Source organism: Rhincodon typus, chromosome 9 (assembly GCF_021869965.1).
Source record: "Rhincodon typus isolate 14 chromosome 9, sRhiTyp1.1, whole genome shotgun sequence".
Classification (NCBI taxonomy): Eukaryota; Metazoa; Chordata; class Chondrichthyes; order Orectolobiformes; family Rhincodontidae; genus Rhincodon; species Rhincodon typus.
The window spans coordinates 10,962,405-10,981,585 of NC_063340.1; the positions used below are offsets into that span (position 1 = coordinate 10,962,405).

At 41.5% G+C, this 19,181-nt stretch overlaps 1 protein-coding gene and 1 long non-coding RNA gene across 2 annotated transcripts in view; one reads left to right on the forward strand and one right to left on the reverse strand.

The window, feature by feature from the left end:
• Window positions 1–19,181, reverse strand: part of LOC125484050 — a 77,956-nt gene that overhangs the window by 44,211 nt on the left and 14,564 nt on the right. The window lies entirely within an intron of this gene.
• On the forward strand, window positions 7,004–14,888 carry LOC109934107 (complement component C1q receptor-like). The gene has a single exon (XM_048601243.1). The coding sequence runs from the start codon at window positions 7,047–7,049 to the stop codon at window positions 8,805–8,807; it is 1,761 nt and encodes a 586-aa protein (XP_048457200.1). The 5' UTR covers window positions 7,004–7,046; the 3' UTR covers window positions 8,808–14,888.

Sequence of the window (19,181 nt, forward strand, 5' to 3'; positions counted from 1 at the left end):
GCTGTTTGGCCTGCTGTGTTCATCCAGCTCTACACCTTGTTATCTCTTTCTTCTGAATGTGCCTGATTAAGTGGGAGTTGAGCTGTAAACCTCCTGTTAAATCCAGCCCAGCATTTCAAGTCAATTATCTCTAATTTATACATCTAACTAATTTATACATCTCTAACCAGCATGGCAATTCATGTCAGGATCTTAGCTCAATTCAGTAGCTGGGGATCAGACCTGGATTTACCATGATCTGTGCTGTGCCCTCATACATCCAGTAGATCCTTTGAGTTAATCAAAGATATCCATGGACCACTTTTTCATTTGGTTTTAAGCTGTACAATATTAACTTGATCTAAGATGCAAGTAATAAAGTATGAGGAATTCTGGAGTGAACTCGGTGCGCTGAACAGCCTTTTTCAGCACTGTATTGACTCTCAGACTCTGTGAATAGGTGCTGGGCCCCTAATTGGCTATTCACATATTCACAGAACTCAAGTTTTTTTTTACCAAGGTAACACAATACCACAGTCAGTCTGCCATCTATCATTTCAATATGATTACTTGTGACCTTGGCTTAATGTGAGCAGTGACAATTGCATTTAGTAGAACTGTTTGAATCAAATTGATTGATGACGAAGAGGTGATGATATCAGTTGTGCAGAATAATATTGAGAGTTGACTGACAGGAGAACCCATCATACAATTATTGCACAGCAGTTATGATGAACAAAATACGTACATTAACATCTTTACTGCAAACAGGAATAATTTATTTTCTCATAATTTCAAGGGCTGGTCATTTGGTGCTTCCTGTTTCACAGAATACAAATGAGGATCTACAGTGCTACAAAGACATCAGCAAAGGTCATTCATTTTATTCTGCTTCAAAGATTATTGTTAGCAGCTCAGAGATGTAGTAACTGTATTATAAAAGAGAAAAGATGCAGAGGATTAATTGTTCTCTTGCTGCTGTTTAAAGTGTCATTTTAATAATGTTCAACCAACATAGAAAGGCAGACCTAGTGATACATCTGACTTGAAAGTAAATCTAATGGCAACCACATGCCTGTGCCCAAACTGGCGATCCAGACAGCCACCTGAAATTGTTTTGTCAATCTACTGAAGATGATGCTCGTATCCATGGAGTGTGCCAGTCACAATGAAGACGATGATCAAGCAGCAATCCATGAACACCAGGCCCATGGTGTGTCCGCAATGGAGAAGAGGATGTGGCTGTCATGTTCAGTGCTCAGAAGTCAGCAATCTGGTAACAACCGAGTCCTTATTGGCGTTTTACTAAGGTAGAGGTCACATGACTATATCGGCGAATGAAGGACATTTTTTCCTTGCACCTTGCCCCAACACCTCTGCACGCCATTGGCCACGCAATGATGTAATAGTTCATACTCTTGACAGCAAACTGGAAAGGAATTTAACCAAATTGTTGATGAGTCTAACAGGTCTATGCATTTTTTAACATCTCCTGGTTGCTGCATCATTGGTATAGTTTTCACCTTTTCAGGATTTGTGCAAAGGCCTTTTGCTGCCAGTACATGCCTTGTGTACTTGACTTCAGACATTTTTTAATTGTAAACTTTTCTTGTTCAGTTTCAGATTCATCAGGTGAGTTCTGTTGAGCAGTCACACTAGGTTTTGATTATGGTCAGTAATGGTCATTTTCATTGTGTCCCTACAACCATAAACAAACAGATCATATACTATGTTCTCCACTCGACTATCTCAAGTTTTCTGTGTTGATATTTCTCTGCAGCCGTGCAATTACCAGACACATGAATAACTATCTGTATCAACTGAGGGACATCCATAATGTGACAAGGATGTTGCTGTTTTATTCCAGCTTCACTTGCCGCTAACCTTCCTTCATATCTAGGGTGTTGGAAGACTTTTGCCTTTGCAAGTTGTGACATTTTTTAAGATTGTTGATCAGAGCAGTGAGATCTCTTCAAATCTTTATATAGATCCTTTGAGTTGATACACATTTTCAGCTTGTTTCGCCGCTACTTTCTTTATTCCTCTCTTCTTTTTCACATCTCCTGCTTTGTGTTTCAGGCTGTCCTTCAGCAGATGCTGAACTAGTCTTACACTCTCATCAGCTTAGATATAATAATCTCCTGGATGACATTCTAACCCTGTAAACACGTCTTGTACTTGCCTAGAATGTGTTCCAGGGTCAATATGTGCTGTGACACATTGCAAATATCTTTTGACAGTTCCCAGTCCAAGCTTTAGACTTGTTCTGGCTGAGATGATTGGCTTTTGCTTACCTTCTATGATCTAGAACTCCAGATCATCATTTATGTTATTGCATTGGTCATACAGAACAATATGTACCCTCAGTATGGATATGGTGCCATCATGTAGCCTGAATCTTAATTTACAGGGCTTCATTTTTGAATGGCCATGTTGAGCCATTTTGCACATGTCTGTGAAGGTTATGAAATTGCATGATGCACCGGTTTCCATCTGACACTTGACCATTCCAACAGTCACCAATCTATCAAACTCTGAACCAATGTGTCGTACAATATAAAGTAATTATCTGATACTTCAGTTCATATCTCCCCAGCAACCATATGTACCTGTTTCTAGCCATCTGTACTTCTTTCTGGCCGTAGATGGGTGTGTAAGATGATTTGCATTCTTGCAGAGAATACTGCTTTCCCCACACAGGACATGTGGTCTTCTCTTTTGCATAATATCATTCACAGTAACCTTTTGTCTATCATCATTATGCCTTATGTATCTGGGAATCTGCCAGAATAATGCAAGACATGATCTGTTCTGCTATAGATTCCAGGTGGTGATTCACAACTTCAGCACTTTTGCATATATCAATTTCTTTCCATAGAGGAAGATTCTCAATAGATGTGTTTTCACTGCAGGATCTCTTGTGTCTAACAGTGTTTTTAATTAGATTGTCTTTTATATGTGAAAAAAATCAGAGAATTCTGTGAGCTAATGAGATCATATATTGATCAATGTACTCTTTTCCATCTTGGACCTTAACATTAAACATGTACCATCCATAAGTCACAATCACTTGGGGCTAAATGTGTGCCTTCAAGACTTTCAACATTTCTGTATCCTGTTCTTTTTCTGTTCAGGGAAATTCAGGGTGCTGTACACTTTGAAAAAGTCTTCCCAAGATGATGTGTATAAGAGTGCATAGCTGCATTGCCTTATTAAACAGATTTTGCTCTTAATTCATAATATTGTCACAGTGCCTGGAAAAATTTTTTGCTTCATTCAATCTTTCATTTCATCTGGAGCTGGTTGAAGAAAAGCTGCAGCCATTTTCTCTTGCCCAGTGTTCCATCCCTGTGGCCTGTTTCAGTTTCTTTCAGTTGCTTCTTGTAGCTTTTTAGAACTCTGCTCATTCTGTGTCTCTCTGACAGCAGCTCTGATATTTTCCAGCTCTTCTACACTCAATCTCAACTTCACTTCTGACTCCATGCTCTGTGTTCACAAGACACCAGAACAGTACTTTTATTGAAGTTGACACTAAGATGCAGTGTATGTTTCTCATGATAGAGGTCACATAATCCTGGCAGACCAGGAAGGACATTTGTATGATTGTATTTCAATCCAAACATGCTGATGTCGATGTCTTGTGTTGCTGCAGTGGAGCTAGAAATTAGTAGCCTGCTTCTCCACATTTCAGATATTTTTACCTCAAAACTTTACAGTTGCAATGCACTCTTGGCCATCCTTCCACTTTATCACCCCTGAAGCTTGAGCTCACAACAAGTCCCATTCACCTATCACCACTTTGAACACACTCAATAGACCTGTGTGCAAAAGTCAAGGCTGGCACAAAATTTCAGTACTGAGGGATGAGGCATTAAACTAGGGCACTATCTAGAATCAGGGTATTCAACTCTGGATGAAAATAATAAGGGACATGTCACCATAGGAAGGCTGACAAGACCTTGGGAACAAGTTGAATGCACATGGACCAATAGGTGGGGGTGGGTTTGGGAGTGAACGGTGGCCTACATACACACATCCCACGCCAATTCTTACGTTGCCTGCTCAGATGTCACCCTTCAGACACCTGCAGGACATTGCTGGAATACTAATCTCCAGGCTGAGTGCCCGAAGTGCGAACAGAAACAAAATTTACAGAGATAGCAGAAATCTAGGACAATATGCACCCCAGGACATCCTGATCTGGGATGCAAGATTATAAGTAAATTTGTGCGATAGCTCTAGAGATTCTGTTATTATTAGTTATACTGGCCTGTTCTTTCAGTGGTTGTAAAAGATCCTTGGATCCGTTTTGAAGAAAATCAGGAACGTTATCTTCAGGGTCCTATTGCACATTTATCCTCAACAAACATAAGAAAAGCAGACTATCTGCTGCTCAGGCACTAATCGCTAGAATTTCCTCCTCTCTACATCTGCTCTTTAAAGACATGTCTAAAAACCAAACTCTTGGTAATCCTAAAATCTCCAATGTTACACCTTGTTTGACAATACCCCTGTGAAGAACCTTGTGATATCTTACTATGTTAAGGGTGGTATGGAAATACAAATTCTTGTTTTCACTTGTAAAGCTAAGCCTGAGCCATTGACTGTGCATAAGGAATAAGACATACAGATTCTGCTGCAGATAAAAGCTCAAAATCTGCATCATTATCTGCAACATAGCCAGGCAGTCACATAGTGCTGTACAACTGAGGGCTCTGCTCTCCTCCTGAGTTCTTCAAACTGTACAAACTCTGTGTTACATTCTCATTTGTCAGCGGATTGTAATCTGTCTCATTCAAGGCTTGTTCCTCTTCAATCATTCTCTGTGCTTCATCAACTGTTCCATTCTGCAAATGATTTAACTGAGTACACCTGAGCTTGTGGGTGATACTGAGTTAAACAACGTGCTTGGTTGAATCTACACACTGTGCTTCCAACTTTTCCACTTTTGGGATTCTATGGGAAAGAAACAAGAATGCATTTCAGGAAAGGCCAGGAACTGAAGCTGAAACATTGACTTTATTTCTCTTTCCACAGATGCTCTCTCAGCTTCTGCACAATATTCTCTCCTTTCAAAATGTGCAGTTTAAATACACAGCCCTTTAAATTCTCTTGCATGGCACAAATTTAAAGTGGCCAACCTGAATGTTGAGCATTTGGAAGCCACAGCCTTCCTGTATTATGATTCCAAAACTACTTCCTTGAATAACGTTGTTTGGTTGCTTGCCTTACCTGAAGCCTCTTTTTCTCATTATGAATAGCATAACCCATGTAAGGACAAACGGCAACCACTTAAGAGCTCCTTGCCAGACATCGGTGTGCTCCTCTCAGTCATTATGCATTCCCAGTGCACGGTATTTGATGCTTCAGGAGTTCTTTCATAATGTTGCAACTAATGGTTCTCACTTACACTAAGTTGGTTAAAAAGGCATTGACCGAGGTCTTATAGTCATTAGAGAGCTGATACAGTGTGGTGCCCTCTACCAGGCATCTAGGACCAGTGTGGACAGAGCAAGTACCTGCATATCTCCTTACTCCATCAGATTGAAGACTTGCCAATGATCAGTGCAGAATACCAAAGAGAAAGTATCGATTACAAAATTAATTCAACATCAAATCCACTACAAAAATGAGGAAACAAAATGTTGAATTAAAAGAGCAAGACTGAAAGAAAAGGTAGGGAATAAATGCATTTAGCTTAATTTAAATATTTCCAATGCAGATTATGATCTGATGGTAACCTTATATACATAAGGTCAAATGGACAGCAAATTGGTGTAAAGCAGTTCACCTGCAATTAATTATATGATTCTGGTGCTTGTTTTGATTCTACAAGTATGATTCATGCAAGATTGTCCCACTTTTTCTTTGCTGTCATTTAGTAGTTATGGGAAAGTATGTACTATTTCTGCCAATTAAGTATAATTCTGGTTGTGCAAAAAATAGTGTGTGGTCTATGAGCATTTGTCGGTTTTTTTTAAAAAACAATACTGAATAGTTTTAATTAATATAATACACTACAGAAGATCATCATTAATAACAACTGGACATTCTTCAATTGCAACTCCCAAATTCCATACGATTTTATTTTGGATGACAGACTAAGTTACACCATATTTAAAATTCTGAGGTTTCACAGCATTATTCAGCAAGTAATTTCCTATACTCTGGTAATGTGCTTAATCCTTTCCACAATTTGATTTGGGAAATATTAAAACATATTATTATTGAAAGGTAATCAAATCAATCTCCCTCAAGTGATAACATATTTAACAAAGGGAATTATCTTTAGATAAAATTCACTTTAAAAAAAATGCCCGAAGTCTTAATTATGTTGAGGACAGCTGTTCTGGCAGCCTCGCAATTCCAATGTAACATTCCCACGACCTCGGCGATAAAGATCTCAGGGGAATGGGGGTAGGGATTAGCTGAGGGGACTACGTTGTAAATACATCTTTAGCTGTGTTGTCACTTTAACTTGGCTACTCTGAATTTTCCACTCGCTCTCGTTTTGCCGTGACCCCGATATAGCCAATAATGAATAATGCACACCTACCTTTCCCCCCTCCCCGCCAAAAGAAATCACTGGGATGTGAATTGAGCATGGGGTGTGAAATGTGGGCTCTGTCAATTTTACTGAGTGGAAGACGTTTCAGCTTGTTCTAAACAAAGCATCATTCATCATACACTGATATGAATGTTGACTGCAAAGACCAGGGATGAAAAGCTGGAGGGGAAAATGAGGCATGTGAAAGTGCACTTCGCTCTTTTGAAGTTAAACATCTTCGCTGCTTTCCACGTTGGAATGCAACAACAATTTGCAAACTCTCCAGTGACTTCTCCATCGTTTCCGCTGCAGGCTGTGCTGAAACCGTGGGAGAATCGTTCACAGGACCAAAAAGACACATGGGGAAGCAGGGAGCTCCTGTCAACAATTAAAAAAAAAGTTGGGGGGGGGGGGGTCAATGAAAACACACGCTGCAGCACATATTGCAGACACAGCTTAGAGCAGTTCAGACTAGGACACGCTCTCACGTTGAGGAACTCTGCTGCCAGGCTCTGGGAGGATGCTGCTGCTGCTATGCCAACTCTTGCTGGGCACCCTGAGGGGTCATTTGGCTGCAGCGTCCTCGCACTCCACCCTCTGCACCAGCGATGCCTGCTACACGGCGCACATGGTCGGCAAGCCCTTCTGGGAGGCGCTGGACAGCTGCAAGGCCAATGGGGGGAACCTGGCGACAGTAAAGGACGAAGGGGAGGCGAAGCACATCCATCGGCTGCTGGAGTCGAGCCTCGCCGGGTCGCCGTCGACGGGCGCCCGCTGGAGGTTCTGGCTGGGGCTCCAGCTGCCCCGCCGGCACTGCTACCAGCAGCACAAGCCTCTGAGGGGCTTCGTCTGGACCTCGGGAGGCGAGGACACCACCTACTCCAACTGGGCCCGGGAGCCCCTCAGCACATGCACCGCCCACCGCTGCGTCCACCTCGCCGTCTTCTCCTCCTCCGACCCCGGAGCCTCGGGAAGGCGCTTCGCCTGGGCGGATGGCGTGTGCGGTCACGGCCGGGTCGAAGGCTACCTCTGCAAGTTCAGCTTCCGGGGCATGTGCCGGCCCATCGAGCTAGCCGGGCCCGGCTCGGTCACCTACACCACCCCGTTCGACGCCGAGAGCGCCACCCTGGCCCTGGTGCCCTTCGGCTCGCTGGCCGCGGTGTCGTGCCGGGGCTCCGGGTCGGACAGTTACACCCTGTGCCAGGAGACGAGCCCCGGCTCGTACGGCTGGTCGCCGGACGACCCCCTGCGCTGCGCCCGTCCCTTCGGCTGCGAGGCGGACAATGGCGGCTGCGCCCAGCTCTGCGTGGACGGTTTGGGCGGGAGGGCCTCGTGCCGTTGCCTGGACGGTTACAGACTCGCGGACGATCTTCGCTCGTGCTTACCCCTGGATCCCTGCCTGGGACGCCCCTGTCCGCCCCTGGATCCCTGCCTGGGACACCCCTGCGAGCAGCTGTGCGTCCAAAGGCCCGAAGGCTTCGAGTGCTCCTGCCGTGCGGGCTACGTCCCGGCCGAGGACGGGCGCGGCTGCCTGGACGTCGACGAGTGCACCTCCCAGCCCTGTGCCCACCGGTGCCAGAACACGCCGGGGTCCTACACGTGCCAGTGCCGCCCCGGCTACGAGGCCAGCGGGCACGCCTGCGTCGACGTGGACGAGTGCGCCGGGCAGCCGTGTCAGGGGCCCTGCTCCAACACCCAAGGCAGCTTCCAGTGCTCCTGCAGGCCCGGATACACCTTGAGGGCAGATGGGGTGTCCTGCGCCCCACTGGACGTGGTCAGCACCTCACAGGCCATAGTCAGCATCCCGACCGCCCCGGCTACGGACTGGAACACGGAGGCCGCAACCTCCGACACCTTGCCAACAGCCCTGGGGATCCGCTTGGGGTCCACCGCAGACAGGCCAGGAGGGGCAACCACGAAAACTGGGACTGTCCTGTATTTTAGCATCGGGAGCCGGTCACCGGTCACATCGCCCGTGGGCAGGGAGCTCCACGGCACGGACAGCGTGCCCGATCCAGTGAGAAACGAGGCGGATAGAGGCTGGCTCCTGGCCTGCGTCCTGGGTTCACTCTCCGCTGGCCTGCTCCTCCTTTGCATAGTGGCTGTAATTCTGTGTTGTCGCCATAGGGCTGCGAAAGGTAAGGCTGACAATAGTGGGCAATTCTCCAGCTGGATCCAAGCGCCGGGGCCACCATCATTTAGAGCCACAGGCAAAGCCACGTCTGCCTGCTCTTCCGTCAACAACTACATCGAGATGGAGACGGATCAGACTGCAATCTAGATCAGAATAAACAGGGGTCCTTCTCAAAATCCGCCGTTTCGACAAAAAAACAACTAAAAAAATGAAGTCATCTTGGATCAGTTACTACAAAATAAGTTTCTTTGTTTGAGAACCGTGAACCAAGTCCATTTCTGTTCCTTGACAAAGGATTTCCTGCGACAACCGGTTTTCCTTCATTCTGATATGAACTTTACAAAAACAAAATTTTGCAGATGCTGGAAATCTGAGCTAATGCCAGAAAAATGTCGCAAATACTTGCAGATCCAGCAGTATCAGTGGAAAGGGAGAAGTGAGCGAGAAAAAGAGTTAATGTTTCAGGTCTGTGACCTGTCATCAGAACTGCAATGGGGAGTGTTGGCAGCAATTTTTCTTCCTGTATAAACTTAGCTGGGTTTGTTGAAGTTTACACTTGCTTTCTAAAGCTACCAATAGTGTAGCGCAATTGCAAAGTTTTATCTATAGCTATGCACTCTTCTTGTGGTGTACTGGTACGAATTGAGACCAAAAACTTAACATGTTACAAGGTAGGTTTTATAATCTTAGGAGAATACCGGTATGATCTAATCACTATTATTATGCATTTTTTGTTTAACCTACCAGCAAATACTTTCAAATTAAGATAAGTGAACCTTGTTCAAAATTAATTTTGCTGAGTGTACAAAATTAAAATATGCTGGATATTAATATACTAAATGTTACTTCCTCAAAATATTCAGTCGGGAAGGCAAAGGTCACACTCCATGTTGTCAATTGATAGTGCTCTCACTTCCAGCTGAAGCAAGTTCTAAGTTCAGCTGCCAGTCCAAAGAATTATAATTAAGGCTGGCACTCCACAGCAATATTAGTAGAGATGCTTTTCAAATTATTTCATGGATATGACGAGGCTAGTTAGTTGCCCACCCCTAATTGTCCTTGAATTAAGTGTCTTGTCAGATCATTTCAGAGGGCAGTTAAGATTCAACCACATTGCTAAAGGTTTAGAGTCACATGTCAGCCAGACCCGGTAAGGACGGCATATTTCCTTCCCTGAAGGACAATCATGGATCACTGGGTTTTTAGCAAAAATTGATGACAGTTTCATGGTCATTGTTACTGAGACTAACTTTCAGTTCCAGTTTTATCAATGAATTTCACGACCTGCCATGGTATGATTTGAACCTGTATCTTCAGAGCATTTTCCTGTGCCTCTCAATTACTAGTCCAGTGACATTACTACTACGTCTATTTAAAATGTTGCCTCAAGTTCTTTCTCAAGTGGAAGTTAAACATTTCATGTTACTGTTCTCAGGAACACCTGATAAAAAGCTAGTTATCAAAATTGTGTCTCATAAATATGAGTGACATTGACAACTTAGATTTTATCCAAAGATTGAAAGCAATGAGTCATTGTGAATCGTTATTTTGCAGAGTGCAGGATAGTAGACAGCCTGAAGGGTCAGTGGTAGGACCACTGCTTTAATTGATATATAAAAATAACTTGGATATTGGAATGCAGAGCAAAATTTGCCAATGATCCCAAACTTGGAGGACTGCCAAACAGTGAGAGTGATATAAATGAGTGCAACAGGACATCATGAAGCTGGCTGAGGGGTGCAGACAAGCGCCAGCTCTTGTTTAATATGCAGAAATGTGAGGTGATGCATTTTGGCAGAATAGATAGAAAGAGACAATAAAGATAGCACAGTTCCATAGGGAAAGAAGGACCTTTAGATTTTTGTAAAGTTGCAGGGCATATTAGAAACTGGTTAGCAAAGGTGCTGAGTACAGAAGTAAGGGAGTTGTGCTGAACCATGTAAAGTTATGGTTAGATCACAGTTGCATCCAGTTCTGGACAACACATTTAGAAAAGATGTGAGGATCCTTGAAAGAATGCAAAGGGGATTTATTAGAATCGTTCCAGGGATGAAAAAATTTAGCCACAAGGCTAGGTTGGAGAATCTCCTCATTGGAGCAAAGGAGATTGAGTGGAGATTTGATAGAAGTACACAAGATTATGACATGTGAACAGTGTATGATAAAACAGTTCTCATTAGTTGATGCTACAGCACTAAGCGCACAGATTTAAGGTTTGGGCAAGAGACGCAGGTGGCAGATAAAAAGAAGAATTTAGTTTACACCAAGTGGTAATGACTTGGAACTTGCTGCCTTCAAGGGTAATGGAAGCAGAGACGACCAATTCTTTCAAAAGGAACGTGGATAAATACTTGAAGGAAATAATCATTTAGGGCTATGCAGACAGTGCAAGGGAAGGAGATTGATTTTCCAGAGAAAGCTGGCATGGACTTGATGAGCTGAATGACCTCCTTCTGTGCCATTAATCCATGGCTCTGGGTCTATAATTGTATACCTTGAAAAGTAAGGGAACTGCCCTGGTGTCCTGCCAATATTCATTCCTCAAGTAGAATCTCAAAAAGCAGAGTATTTAATCATTGTCACATTGCCATTTGTAGGAGCTGTTGTGTGCAAATGGCTGCCATGTTTCCGAGTCACAATGCTTCAAAAGTATTTTATTAGCTGTGAAGCACTTTGCAGTGTCTAATGATTGTGAAAGATGCTGCACAAATATAGATTTTTCTTTCTCCTTGACTATTTCTTCAGATTCCAAATAGACTTTTGAAATCTTCACAAAATTATGTATCTGCACTAACCAAATATATTGAACGAAAGTTTGATGTGAAAGACTCCAAGCTACCTTCAAAATCAAATTGACTAACACTAAAGGTTTATAAAAAAACCGAAAGAACTGCGGATGTTGTAAATCAGGAACAAAAACAGAAGTTGCTGAAAAAGCTCAGCAAGTCTGGCAGCATCTGTGAAGAAAAATCAGAGTTAACATTTCAGGTCCGGTGACACTTTCTCAGGACTGATGGTAGCTAGGAAAATGTTGGTTTATATGCAGAAGATAGGGTGTGGGAGGGAGTAAGAAGTACAGTGGACAAGAAAAAAGATTGGACCGGAAACTCCGTCAGAGAGAGGAGCAGAACTTCTTCAGGGTGGGCATGTCTGGAGGCTTATGTTAGACTTGGGAAGAGGTAATGTATGGGTGCTCAAGGGGCCAGTTTGGGACCCATAGCATATCAAATTCACATTGATAATTTGCATTAGTACTTTCCTGGGCCAAACTCTCGTTTTCTTCCATTGTAAGTTTTGTAGTTAATGAATAGAAATATCAGAGACATGGCTTAACTTGATATTTATGTCATTTCTTGGATGGGAGCAGGGTTTTATAGATCTCTGCCAAAGTCTTGGTCAATTAGGCAGTCCCCATAGAAATTCAACCTTCAGGATTCAGAAGCTTAAAATTAAACTTATTTTCGGAAATTAATCAAATTTATCAATGTCGCTAAATCAGATAATAGTATTGAATGGACAATGGAATTGCTGAGTTTGTTAAAATATATGTGGGGAGAATAATGACAGTTGAAAGAATACAAAGATGTTTAAAAAACAATATAGAGGAAGAAAAATGGTTAACAGAAATTCACTACAAATGGAACTACTTTAAGAAAAAATTAAATGCAGCAGTGAAGAGACTGTGGACTCTTACTGAAAGATTCCACTAAAATGGGAAAATGAATCTTCCTTGTCCATACTTGCCTGTGATCTGGTGACACTGATCTGTTGATTTATCTGGAATGTAGGGAGCATTATTCTCGTCCTTTACAGCATAGAAGTGAAATTAAATGATAAGTCACTTAGTGATTGTCTGCCCCAAGCACCTTGAAGCATAAAAAGTGACAAAGTATTAAAGATATGTGCTAGTAAATGGAATGAGCTTAGATGTTGGATTCTGTGTAGGACCCAAGTTAGCATCTTTAAGTTGAAAATAAATCTAAAAGAAAACTATTTGACATTTTTGATTGATGTTTTAAACTTAAAATGTAAATTGAAGGTAAACAAATATATGACACTGCAGAGTCTCACTGTGCCTATAAATGGTGCTTAAAGAGCCATATTTAGAATCTTACGCATAAAGATCCTGAGCTTTTATACAATTCAATTTCAACCCGTTAATAATACAAGAATCTCAAAGCTCCTGCTCCATGTTCTTCCGAAGAGAAAATTTGTTACTTAAAATGTTAAGTAATAACTCAGATGCAGTTATTTCTCTCAAGCTTCCTTTAAATCCTTCCCAACATCTTGCAGTCAGTGAAACTATGCAGTATCAGAGTGAAATTTTAATTCTGTGCTGCTGGCAAAAGCTCTGACTGCTGGTAGTTCCTGTTAGAAATTCGGGTATGCCCTATCCATAATTCTGACTGCTTCTTATCCCTAAATTGTTGCCATACACTACCAATAGGTTTCAAAATATTTCCTATTAGAAGCCACCTTACATACATGGTATCAGATTTGTATTATTTTAAGTAATAGTTTTAAAACTCCAATAGACATATTTGGAAACATGGCAGGATTTACTTATGCTGCTTAATTGCATATTTATGAATTGTACTAATTTAATTGATTTATAAATGTTGATTAGATTAGTAGCAGTATAAATTTTCCCACTTAATGCAAATGCTATAATAGCCTGTTACACAAGCATACTACTGTGGTACTGTCATATTAAAATCCTTTTTTATAAAATGTATGACATCTTAAAATATTAGCTCTGTCTTTTCTGTTACTTCTTCCTGCCATCTCTTTGATTTTTGTTCGATTTTGATCAGAGGTGAATTGACACAAACTCCTAAAGTCAACATTGAAGATTGTGTAGCCAATTGGCCAAATGCAGAATGGCTCAATACCAAATTTAATTATACCCTTCAGTTTTACCCTGTGTTACACCTGATGTGCATTGAGCTTGTTTGAACCCACTTTCAGGGAGCCTTGGGCAACACAACATTGGGGAAGTGCCACCAGAATGCATTGCATCCCGGCACTTTGGGTATCTGTCCTCTCTGGGCACATGGTTAAGGAAAATTGAGCCAAACATCCTCCCAAGCAAACAGCCTTGTTTGCATGTGTGTAATTTCACAAGAGCTATTACGGAGGAAAAGAGGGGAAAGGAAAACAGCATGCATTCCTCAAAATTTAGATCATGAGCCAAGGTAGTTTGAGGACTCTAAAATATTGGTTTTGCATCATAGCTGTCTGCAGTGCAGTCCACAGTGGTATAAACTTGGCTTGACACACTCCTGGCACTATTCCAGGATGACTGAGCCATTTCTCAGTCAATATTATTGATAGTTAAAATGTTTTCACATGTAAGTTTCTAAAGGGTTGTTAGTGATGTGGCAATTGTTTCTAAAATATATGTCTGCCTAATCTGTATATATTTGTTATGAGTTTGCCATGATTTCAAACAACAAATAAAAAAAACAAATCACAAAGTTGATTTTATAAAATTGAAGCAAACTGGCTCAGTCTTGGTGGGTGATAAAGATGTTAATGTGATGATACAGACCAAATGTAACAAGTCGGCTTCCTGGTTTTGTGCTGAGTCAGTTTACCTCGACTGAGGCAAAAGTCTTGGTGCCACAATTGTCATGAAGAGAAGCAATCTAAATGTTTTTTTTAAATCTTGTATGGACCTACATGAATTTGCTTTGAACTCTTAAACAAAGATTAAGTTTAAGGAAGAGGGACTCTGTACAACAGCGACAATGTTGCATCTGCAAGTGGCATGGAGGTCAGATGGAGTCATTCAATCTGGAGAACTGGAGAGGTTTGGCCAAGTCACACGGCCCAGTTTGTGAGTGAGATAAATCTATTGCATTATTGAACTCAGTGAGAGAGAAATTGACCCTATAGAAGATCAACAGCCCATTGTTCTCGCTCTCTTTTTTTATGACCCCTCTCAGCAAAATGTATGAGATGATAGCCGACCAGAAGTCATCTTTACCTCTCATGGAGGATTCCTAGAGAGGATTTGATGGTATTTACTCCATCATCTGGAGCCAAAGGAATTTAGCCAGCTGCACCTTTTCAGGAAGGCATCACAGTGCCAGCAGCTTGTGTGTGTACAGAATACTTCAGAAGCAGAACACCATTTGGGACAATTCATGACTCATCCATTTTTATACTGATTTTGTCTGCTACCTGACCAAAGTACTTTAAATTAAACACAGTGTGATTTTCATTCTTTTTGTTTCTCTTCAAATGTGTTTTTTTAAAAGGGTAGGTATGGCTTTTGTATCTTTAAAGAAGTTTGTGGTTGACAAAAAGTTGGCTGACCTGTTCTTAATGCTAAACCTAACACAGTCTGAGAACTGTAAAACCGGTCATATCATCCGCCACATCAAATTTTAAAAATTTGTGATCAGCAAAAGGGTAGGATAGAAAATGAAGTAGTGCAACCCTCCACACTGAGTCATAACACAACAATCCTCAACAAGCCTGAATGAGGGATGAGAGAAAAATGAACATGAGTTTATACCTCCCATTCTTGATCGACAGCCAATGACTTGTGTTGTAAAGAGTAAGGTCAAAGAGTCATATAGCACGGAAACAGACCCTGCGGTCCAACCAGTCCATGCCGAACATGATCCCAAACTAAACTAGTCCTACCTACCTGCTCCTGGCCCATATTCCTTCAAACTTTTCCTATTCATGTATTCATCCTTTTAAATATTGTAATTGTACCTACCTTGACCACTTCCTCAGGAAATTCATTCCACATGCAAACCACCCTGTGTAAAAAAAATTGCCTCATGTCTTTTTTAAATATCTCACACCTTAAAAATGTGCTCCCTAATCTTGAAAGTCCCCATCTTAGGGAAAAGATAACTACCATCAACTCTATCTATACCTCTCATTATTTTATAAACTTCTATCAGGTCACTTCTCAATCTCCTGTACTCCAGTGAAAAAAATCGCAGCCTATCCAGCCATTCTTCATAAGTCAAACCTTCCATACCCGGCAACATCCTGGTAAATCTCTTCTGAACCCTCTCCAGCTTGATAATATCCTTCCTATAACTGGGTGACCAGAACTGGACACAGCATTCCAGAAGAGGCCTCACCAATGTCCTGTACAATCTCCACATAATACCAACTCCTGTATTTAAAGGACTGAGGAATGAAGACAAGCATGCCAAATGCCTTTTTAACCATTCTGTCTATGTGTGACAGAAACTTTAAAGAATTATGTACCTGCATCCCAGGCCCCACTGTTCAACAGCACTCCCCAAGGCCCTACCATTAATTGTATAAGCCCTACTTGTTTGTTGTACAAAAATGCAATACCTCACATTTATCCAGATTGAACTCCATCTGCCATTTTTCAGCCCATTGACCATTTGATCAAGATCACTTTGTAATCTTAGAAAACCTTCTTCTCTGTCTACAATGCCACCAATTTTGGTATCATCCACAAACTTACTAACCATGCCATCTATATTCTCATCCAAGTCATTTAGATAAGTGACAAACAAAAGAGGACCCAGAACTGATCCCTGCGGAACACTGCAGTTCACAGGCCTCTAGTCCAAAAAGGAACCTTCCACCATTATTCTCTGTCTCCTGCCATTAAGCCAATTATGTATCCAATTGGCAAGCTCACCCTGAATTGTGACCTAGCGTCACTAATTAGTCTACCATGTGGAACCTTGTCAAAAGTTTTACTAAAATTCAAATAAACAGTGTCTATGGTTTTCCATCATCAACCTTTTTAGGAACTTCCTCAAAAAACTCAATCAAGTTTGTAAGACACGATCTTCCTTGCATAAAACCATGTTGACTATCCCTAATTAATTTTTGCCTCTCTAAATGTCAGTAAATCCTATCTTTTATAATCACCTCCAATAATTACCCACAACCGAAGTCAGACTCACAGGTCTATAGTTCTCCAGTGAGAGATTTAAAAATTACGTAAAAGGCAATTTTTTTTACACAGAGGGTGGTTCGCGTGTGGAATGAACTTCCTGATGAAGTGGTGGTTATGGGTACAATTACAATGTTTAAAAGACATTTGGATGGATATATGAATAAGAAAGGTTTGGAGGGATATGGGCCAGGAGAAGGCAGATGGGACTAGTTTAGTTTGGGATTACGTTTGGTATGGACTGGTTGGACTGAACTGTCTGTTTCCGTGCTGTATTACTCTATGACTCTATTAGCCACTTTCTAGTCAACAGACCGTAGTTGTAGATGATGCAGATATTTCAGCAAGGGGTCTCATTATTTCCTCTCTTACTTCCCACAACATTCTGGGATACATTAGATTAGGCCTCAAAGATTTATCCACTTTTGCATTCTATAAGACCTCCCAAACTTGCTTTTCTGTAATGTGAACTTATTTTTAAAACATAAAGTTTATTTCTCTGCATTCTCTCAGCTCCATTTCTTTCTTCACAGTAAAACTGATGCAAAAATTCATTTAATTTCTCTCCCATCTCCTGGGATTCAACACACAGATGATCTCCTTAATCTTTAAGAGGCCCTGCCCTCCCACTAGTTACCCTCTTGTTCTTAGTGTATTTGTAGAATCTCTTTGGATTAGCCTTAACATTATCTGCCAATGCTATCTCATATTGCCTCTTTGCCTTCCTGATTTTTCTCTTAGGAATGCCCTACACTCTTTATATTGATTAAAAGATTCAATTGAACCAAGTTGTCTATATCTAAAAAAAGATTCTCTTTTATTCTTGACTAGAACCTCAATCTCATTATTCATCCATTGTTCCTTAATCTTACCAGCCTTACCCTTCACCCTAACAAGAACAAAATGCCTCTGAACTCTCATTATCACACTCCTGAATGTCTCCCACTTGTCAGACATGCTTTTACCTGTGAACAGTCTACACCAATCAACCTTTGAAAGTCTTGCCTCATACCATTAAAATTTGCCTTACTCTAATTGGAAACTATAACTTTTATGGAAGGCTTATCTTTTTCCACAAGCATTTTGAAACTAATAGAATTATGATTGCTCGACCCAAAGTGTTTCCCCACTTATACTTCAGTCATCTGCCCTGCCTTATTGCCCAGAAGAAGGTCTAGTTTTGCTCCTTTTCTAGTAGGAGCATCCACATATTGAAAAAGAAAATTTTCTCGAGCACATTTGACAAATTCTTCACCATTCGAACCTTTAACACTATGGTGGTCCCAGTCAATGTTTGGAAAGTTAAAATTACTACAACCTTATTGTACTTACATATATCTGAGATCTTCCTACATATTTGTTTCTCAATTTCTCTCTTACTATTGGGGGGCCTATAGTACAATCCCATCAAAGTGATCTGTCCTTTCTTATTTGTAATTTCTACCCATATATTTTCACTGAATGATTTTTCAGAAATATTTTCCCTAGTTATGGTAGTAATGTATTCCTTAATCAAAAATGCCATCCCCCACCCCTCCCCACCCACCTTTCTCGCCTCCTTTCCTATCCTTGCTATAGCATCTAAAACCCAGAACATTGAGCTGCCAGTCTTGTCCATCTCTCAGCCAAGTTTCTGTAGTAGCTATGACGCCCCAATCGCACATTCTTAAACATGCCCTGAGTTCATCAGCCTTTAAGTGTAAGACCCCTTGCATTGAAATGAATGTAATTCAGTTCTTCAGAGTTACTACATGCTCTGGCTCTCTCTTGTCTAATGGTATGTCTAATAGTGCAGGATAAGGTCAGGATTTGATTTGATTTGTAAGGATCCCATCCAAAATTCGGTTGCCAACAAATTTCTCTGCAGATGTTCATACCTGAAGGAGGGCAGAACCCTGTGTATAGGGGGTTCCCAATTTACAAATGTCTTACGTACAAGTGCTCATACTTATGGTTGTCAGCCTATACAGGAGTGTAATATTAAAGACCTGACATAAGAACATTTCCTGTACTTTTGAACAGCTGTCGTATATTGTCCTGAATTATGTTCTGACTTACGAACAAATGAACTTGCGAGCAGCCTCCAGATCAGAACCCGTTCACAACTGGGGACTGCCTATAACCTTAACTTGGCAATATGTCAGTATCTTCAAGAAAGAAGGATAGTAAGGGAAAGAAAACAGAATGAGGAAGGAGCCAGGGAAACAGTTTGACATTGGACAGTGAAATAACTCCACAGAGGTTGGCACCCTGTCACCAAGCAACCCTGTATTTACACCTGCATTGTACTTGAAACTGGTCCAGCTTCCTCAGAGCCAGCTGTCAGAGTGAACAGAATCTCTGACAGTCCTGTTTATATCTGTCAGACACGGCTCCCTGATTGAACCAGGATAACAGCACTAATCAGGGAACTCATATTCCGTGAGGTCCAGCTGGCTGACTTCATTACAATCAATATATCCCACCCCCTTTAAGTCCAGGAATGTAGGCGTGTTTTTTTTTTGTAGCCTCTCCTGGGCACCAGGTCTGGTTCCTCTGACTCAACCTTGGATACAGATGGTATGTACCGGATCATAGCCTGCCTCTTGTGCCTGGAGCATCTCGAAAGAAAT